The sequence below is a fragment of the Hevea brasiliensis genome, chromosome 12, assembly GCF_030052815.1.
Source record: "Hevea brasiliensis isolate MT/VB/25A 57/8 chromosome 12, ASM3005281v1, whole genome shotgun sequence".
NCBI lineage: Eukaryota > Viridiplantae > Streptophyta > Magnoliopsida > Malpighiales > Euphorbiaceae > Hevea > Hevea brasiliensis.
In genome coordinates, this window is record NC_079504.1 from 43,409,085 (window position 1) to 43,416,430 (window position 7,346).

A 7,346-nucleotide genomic window follows, 5' to 3' on the forward strand; every position below is an offset into this window, starting at 1 on the left:
TTGCTATTAGCAATTTCAATTGTTAAATCAGTTACTACTTGCAATCGATAGTTTTTTTACCAAACATTTATTTTTTTTTAAGTTTAATTAATTTAGTAACTGATTTGGTTGTTGGTTGCTATTTGTAATCAGGTTCATTGCAACCAACTGAATCGGTTGCTAAATTGATTAATAACCAATTTTAATGGATTAGTAACCGATTAGGTCGGTTTTTTTTTTTTTTTGGTAATGTGTTTTATAAGGAGTTAATTAGGACTACAATCAACAGATAACCTAAAAATATGTTATATCAATAAGGTTTGACTACAATTTTTCCTGATCTTAGATGTTGAGATATGTGTTCTAAAATTAGAATATTTGAATATAATTGCTTAATGAGAAAAATATTTAACTTTTTTTTTTCTTATTATTATTATTATCTAATTGGCCATCTAACTATCATATGTTCTTGCAAGTCATTGCATTGCATACCTATCACCATTTCATGAAAATTTAGAAATATGATTTCACCGCCATATTTTTTATTTAAAATATATAGTCCACTAAAAACAATTTTAATGTAAAATTTTATGTATTAAAATTGCAAATAAAATTTTAAAATGTAGAACCAATAAGAATACATTTTTCTTAAATAAACAGATAATGATTTTATTCAACAAATTCAACTGATAGAAATAATTTAGAGAGGATGGGACCTCTCTCTTAAGACCAGACTTAGAACATACAATCACAACATAAACAAGTTCATTGATCTTGTATGAAATCCTATTTAAATAAACAATTGGATCGTAAGTAAAATCAAATTACGTAGAACTGAAAAGTGGCGACACAATTATTTGAATCTTCTATAGTTGGCTTGAAAATCCAACATCTGCAATGATGAACACAGAGAACCTGAACCACAAATTTCACTGGAGGAACGAACCGCGCTATCAAACTTCAGTAAAAGAAAATCAATCCCTGCAAAAACAAGTTTTGCACACTGCACATTAATACAACAAATTAAAAACCAACACTCTACAGTAGCTGGAGATTTGAGAAGAACACAAATTTAAAAGTGCAATCAAGTAACAAAATGACACCTTACAATTTTATACGAACTATGCAACATGCAGGGAAATATTCAGTCTTAATCCAAGACCTTATGAAAGGGCTTGCTGGATGGGTTTGGGCAAGGGATACCCTAAATTAAAGTTCATACAAATTACAGTTCGGTGACCAATAAAATTGATAAATCTATAAATAACCCCAAATTTTATGACAATTTGTTTCAATAAAGCATCAATTTATTAGCACAAAAATTAACACATTGAGGAAAAACAAAAACAATAACAAAGATAAAAATTGAGAATAGTTAGGAAAGATTTGGATAGATCACAACTAGAGAAGTGGACATTTATTCAGTAAATTATTGAATATTCCCAATGAATGTACACCCTCACAAGAGTTATAGATCCTGCATTCTTAAAATAATTAATTTTTTTTGTGAGTAATGAGTGCATCCTATAATTTGCCCATTTATTCAATTTGAGTTACCTTAAAACGATAAGCATTTGTCGTTCAAGTCAACTAAAAAAAAAATGATCATGTTGCCATCAAGATATAGAGGAAAGTTCATGGGAGTATGAAACAATACTAAAATAAGTTATTTTATAACTTTAATACATGTCAAAAATGGAGAAATTATGGGGTGGACTCAAAGCACTAAATTTTACTACTCCTTACATAAATGTGAGCCATTTTATAAATCATGAAAAGTAGGTTCATCTATGCGAGTGAAGGAGCACATGCTTTGAATTTATTGTAGAATTTACTGTCAAAATAGATTTTAGTTTAATTAAAAAAAAAAGCCCATAGAAAGAAAATCAGTAAGTTATTAACTAAATTAATAAAATTAGAATATAGGATATAATTTAAAAAATATGCAGAAATTAAGACGTGTTAAACAAACTAGAAGTTGTAGGATACTGGAGTTACCTACCAATTACCCTCCATTTGGTCTGCTTCGGGCATCTGAATATTTAGAAAAGTTTTCTTTTATCAAATGCAACTTCCTTATGACATTTGCCATATTCATTCGTTCCATGGGTGACTCCATTGAACATGCAACTCCAATTTCAAGTATTGAAACTAGGCATTGCCTCGCATTTGCTACAACTTGGCTCAAGTTCTCATGGTGATTGCTTTCCTCTGCTTCCACTGTTTCATCGTCTTTATATTCTTCGTTTACTATTTCTCTAGAAAGAAGGGTTGGATCCACAATTTGTAAAAGTCTTTTTGGCAATGCTTCCTTTACATAATTATGGAGACTTAATCCTTCTTTGAACATTTCATCAGTTGGTCTTCTTTCTGAGAACATCTCCAATACAAGAATCCCATAGCTATAAATATCTCCTTCTTTCGATGCTAAACCACCCATTCCATATTCTACATGTATTATAAAAGTAATCAAATTAACAAATGAGGAACACAATTCTTGATTAGAGCTGGCACAGATGTATATTTACACAGAACTGAATAAGGCTAGGAGATGGGATACAGAACAGTATTGATGGAAATTTATCTAATCCTATGATTTATAAACAAGAAAGTATAATTTACAAAAATATCAATTTTTCTTTATATTATAAAAGAAAAAAAAAGACAATTAAAGGAAGAAGAAGAAGCAGAAGTAGACAAAAAAGAAGAAAAATATAGGAAGATGGCTTATATAGTTGTGAATTACCTGGAGCAACATAACCAACAGTTCCTTTGATTCCAATTGTGCTGGTTTGACTTAGAGATGAATCGTTGTTGATTGTGAAGATTTTTGCAAGACCAAAATCACTTACATGAGCAACCATGTCATCATCGAGAAGAATATTGCTCGGCTTCAGGTCACAATGAATGACAGGCTTTTCACAGAGATCATGTAGATAATGTAATGCTGATGCTACATCAGTGGCGATATTGAGTCTTTGAGGAAGGTTCAAGCTTCTTTTCTGATTTTCACCACCTTCATAGGGATGCAGCCACTTTTCCAGGCTTCCATTCCCCATATATTCAAAAATTAAAGCTTTGAATGCATTAGATCTGTAATCTAAGCTGGAGCAACATGTTACAAGCTTAACAAGATTTCGATGCCTTACATTTCCCAGCGAATTGCATTCAGCAATGAAGCTCTTAATGGCACCTGTTCGCTCAAGGTTTAGAACCTTGACAGCTACTGGTCTTTCGACTTGAGGTAGAAATCCTTTATACACAGAGCCAAAGCTACCTGAACCAATTAAATTGCTAGAAGAGAATCCATCCGTTGCTTGATAAAGGTCTTTATAAGATACCTTTAGAAGGTGGTTGATTTCAAATGGTGCAAGAGAAGGCTTGCTTCTTAATTTTCTCATCCAGCGAATAAGAAAAATGATCAGAATCAAAATCACAGATGGAACCACACAAGCAACTACGACAACTAGCTTAAGATTATGGGATTTCTTCATGACTCTAGTGGAGCATTTCGGCAAACCAAGTTCTGGGGCACCACCGCAAAGCTTGTTATTCCCAATCAGTGACAATGCACTGACATTAGTAAATACTCCTCTTTTTGGTACCTCTCCCTCAAGATCATTGAAAGAAAGATTCAAATATTGGAGATAAGGGATTTCTTGGAGATCTTTTGGAATTTGTCCTGACAAGTTGTTTTGTGAAAGATCTAAATCTCTAAGGCCTTTAAGGGAAGCTAAAGAAGAAGGGATGGTTCCTTGGAAAAAATTTCCTTGCATATAAAGATATTCTAGGCTCAAGCAATCTCCAATGGTTGCCGGAATTTCACCTGAAAGATTGTTTTCTGAGACATCTAGCACATTTACATTTTTAAGCGTTCCCACTTCCGTTGGTAAATTCCCAGTGAAAGAGTTATGAGATAAATACAGTCCTTTTGATAAGGAGGCAAGGCCTAAAACTTCCCTAGGTAACTCTCCACTGAAACTATTCGTTGAAATGTCCAAAATATACAATTTTTGGCAATTTCGAATACTTGAAGGAAGGCTTGCTTCCAATTTGTTATTTGACAGGTCCAGAATTGACAACTGAGTAAGGTTACCTATAGAGGATGGAATTTGACCTGATAATCTATTTCCCCTTAAAACCAAGGACTGTAGCTTTTGAAGCTTTCCCAATTGATGGGGGATCACACCTGTGAAAGAGTTATCACCCATACCCAACGCAATTAAGTTGATAAGATTCTCCAGTGCTGCAGGAATAATTCCAGTGATTTCATTTGCTCCCACAAATAATCTAATGAATTGAGTTGAAAAATTGGCTACAGAGTCTGGTAAGACACCTCCAAAATTATTATCATAGAGAGACAAGCTTTGTAAATTACTACAGTTTGTCAAAGAGGTCAAGAAAAGCAAGTCATTCGATGAATTACTTCCAAGATTATTGAACTCAAAGTTCAGCAGGATGAGACTCTGTAAATTTCCAAGATTAGTGGGAACTTGTCCCTCAAAATTGTTTCTATAGATATCGAATATTTGAAGCTGAGATGCATTTGACAATGAATTTGGGATTGGGCCGGAGAAATAGTTTCCGCCAATGTAAAAAGTTTGAAGATTTGGGAGAGTGAAGAAAATGCTGTCAGGTAGACTTCCACTAAGTTGGTTGAACGCTACTTGCAGATAACTTAAAGGTTTGATGTTGAAAAGAGATGGGGAGATTGTACCTGATAATCTATTACCTCCAACGGCTAACATATTCAAGCCTTTTAATCGACCCATCTCATTTGGAATAGTTCCCTCTAATTTATTAGATGGAGCAGTAAATATTGTAAGTGATGAAAGGTTGCCTAGAGAAGGTGGAATTTCTCCTGTCAGATTGTTAGTACCAAGTCGAATGATCTCTAGCTTTGTCAGAGAGCCAAGTTCTGCTGGAATTTTTCCAGTGAGATTATTCCACTGTAAATATATCATCTTGAGTTGGGAGCAACGAGTCAAATTGACTGGAATTTCGCCTTGTAATGAATTATTTCCAAGATGAAATTCTTGCAGTCGAAATAACTTGCCAACTTGCTGTGGAATTTCACCATGGAAGGTGTTGTTTTGGAGGTTGATCAACCTGAGAAAACTGAGGTTGCCAATATGTGGTGATATAGATCCAACCAGATTCTCCCCATCTAAGACTAAGGAGGTGACTCTTTGATGGCGTGGACCACATGTGATTCCAGTCCAGTTGCAGAAATGGAGAGGATCATTCCAAGAGTTGAAGATACCATGTGGATCACTGGTTATCCCTTGTTTGAATTTGAGCAAAGCAAGTTGATCAGTCTCTTTTCCTGATGAAGCATTGGCTTGCAGGCATCCTAGGTTAACAGAGAAGAAAAGAAACACTTGCAGATACACTAGGGTATAAAAGCTGAGCTTTCTAAACTTCATTTTGTGTATAGGGGCAGGCAGCAGATGGTAGCAACTGGTAGAATTCTTGTGTGAGCTCAAAAGTGAGGTGCAGAAAACTATAGAAAAACATTTTAAGTTCGATGTCAATCCAATCCCAGCGTTGAAAATTTCATAACTGATAATAATAATAATAATTTTTTTTTATACCAATCATAAACGATAATAATGATATTTGGCAATGTGTCAAAGGGTCAAGATCAATCCCAATCAAACAATTAGACTTTAGTTAAACAAAGTTGACATTTCAACATGCGTTAGGTACACTTGGATCTTTAAAAGCGTTAAAATATCTGGTGCCTGTCCCATACTAACAAAAAAAAAATTGTAAAAAGGAATGTTATGATTTTAAAATAAAATAAAATTAAAAAAAATCAGTAAGTGATTAAATAAGTGATGTAAAGTTAAAATTAGGAGTTTAAATATTGAAATTATTATTGTTAGGAGGATTTTATTTAAATATAATTATTTTAAATAAATTTATAAAAATTTATTATATATATATATCGGAATCTGTACTTATATGTTTTATGTTTAGCCGAATTCTAAACTTTCATTTATAACTGTTAAATATTTTAATTTTAATTTTTATATGTATTAAACACAATTTATATAAGATTATATAGATAGACGTAAAACCAAGTAAAACTATAATAATAATATTTACATGACTTTTTTTTAACAAAATTAGTATAGATAATAATTTTTATTTAAGAGTGAGAGATAAGCAAAAGGTATAATAAAAAATAGTTAAAAAGTTAAAAGTAATTAAAGTTACCTAATATTTTTTTTTTTAGTAAATTTCTCTCTCTCTCTCTCTCTCTCTCTCTCTCTCTCTCTCTCTCTCTATATATATATATATATATATATATATATATATATATATATTAAAGATAACTCTTCAAAATAACTTCATAAAAGTGTGCCAACCAAACTTAATAAGAAGACTTAAAAAATTATTATACAGCATAGTATTTGTTTTATCTTTATTTTTAAATTTTTTATATAAAAAATTAGCTTATCATATTAAAAATTAATTTTTTATTTAATTTTTTTAAACTTTAACTAATAAAATCTTATTTTATACTAAAAATAATTATTAAAAGATTATATATATATATATATATATATATATATATATATATATATATATATATAGTCAGTTTAAAACACATTTCTTATATTCAAAATTTAATAATTTTAATAATAATAATAATTTAAAAATACCAAATGATATATGGTTTTGTTTTTAACTTTATTTTTCCTTTTGTTGGTGTATGAAATAATCAATTAATTTAAAAAATAATGGAAAATAATCTATTAATCAACTTATTTCAAAATTTCAAAATAAATGATATATTATCAAATATAAAATTATATTAATTACTATTAAAAATAATTATATATTAACACTTGAAATAAAATCAATTTTTTATTTAAATGTTCTAATTTCAACGACTAAAATCTTATCTTATACTTAAAAAACAAAATTGTCGAGAGAATAATATTTTTTTAATTAAATTTTTGCTTAGTTTAGAAAAAGGATGAATTACTTTTTAAAGATTATATTAAGATATATATTTAAATAATTATTCACTAAAAAATTATTTATAAAATTTAAACATTTTTTTAAATATTTCTTATGTTTAAAATTTGAGAATTTAAATAATAATAATTTAAAAATCATGACATGATATTTTTTTTACTATGTTTATCATTTTATTGACATATGACAGCTAATTTTAAAGAAAATAGAAAATAATTTACTAATTTAAATGATATATTATCAAATATAAAATTATATCAATTACTATTAAAAAAATTATATATTTACCCTTGAAATAAAATTGCAATTAATTAAAAATTTTATCATTAATAAACTTTTATAATATGATTATAAGAATATAAAATATAGAAAAATAT

General features: G+C 29.6%; 1 protein-coding gene across 1 annotated transcript; it reads right to left on the minus strand.

The window, feature by feature from the left end:
- Positions 1-621: 621 nt before the first annotated feature.
- LOC110665063 (probable LRR receptor-like serine/threonine-protein kinase At3g47570) lies at positions 622-5,472 on the minus strand. Its single transcript, XM_021825053.2, has 3 exons — positions 2,726-5,472; positions 1,978-2,427; positions 622-960 (listed from the first exon to the last, which is right to left on the minus strand). Exons 1-2 carry the CDS (start codon positions 5,403-5,405, stop codon positions 1,985-1,987), a joined length of 3,123 nt encoding a protein of 1,040 aa, XP_021680745.2. The 5' UTR covers positions 5,406-5,472; the 3' UTR covers positions 622-960; positions 1,978-1,984.
- Between the last annotated feature and the right edge of the window lie 1,874 nt (positions 5,473-7,346).

Excerpts from the sequence above, each read along its gene's own strand:
- LOC110665063 (XM_021825053.2), bottom strand. The coding sequence starts at position 5,405 with ATGAAGTTTAGAAAGCTCAGCTTTTATACCCTAGTGTATCTGCAAGTG. Across the intron at positions 2,428-2,725 it reads TGTTGGTTATGTTGCTCCAG|AATATGGAATGGGTGGTTTA; the intron begins GTAATTCACAAC and ends TAATACATGTAG.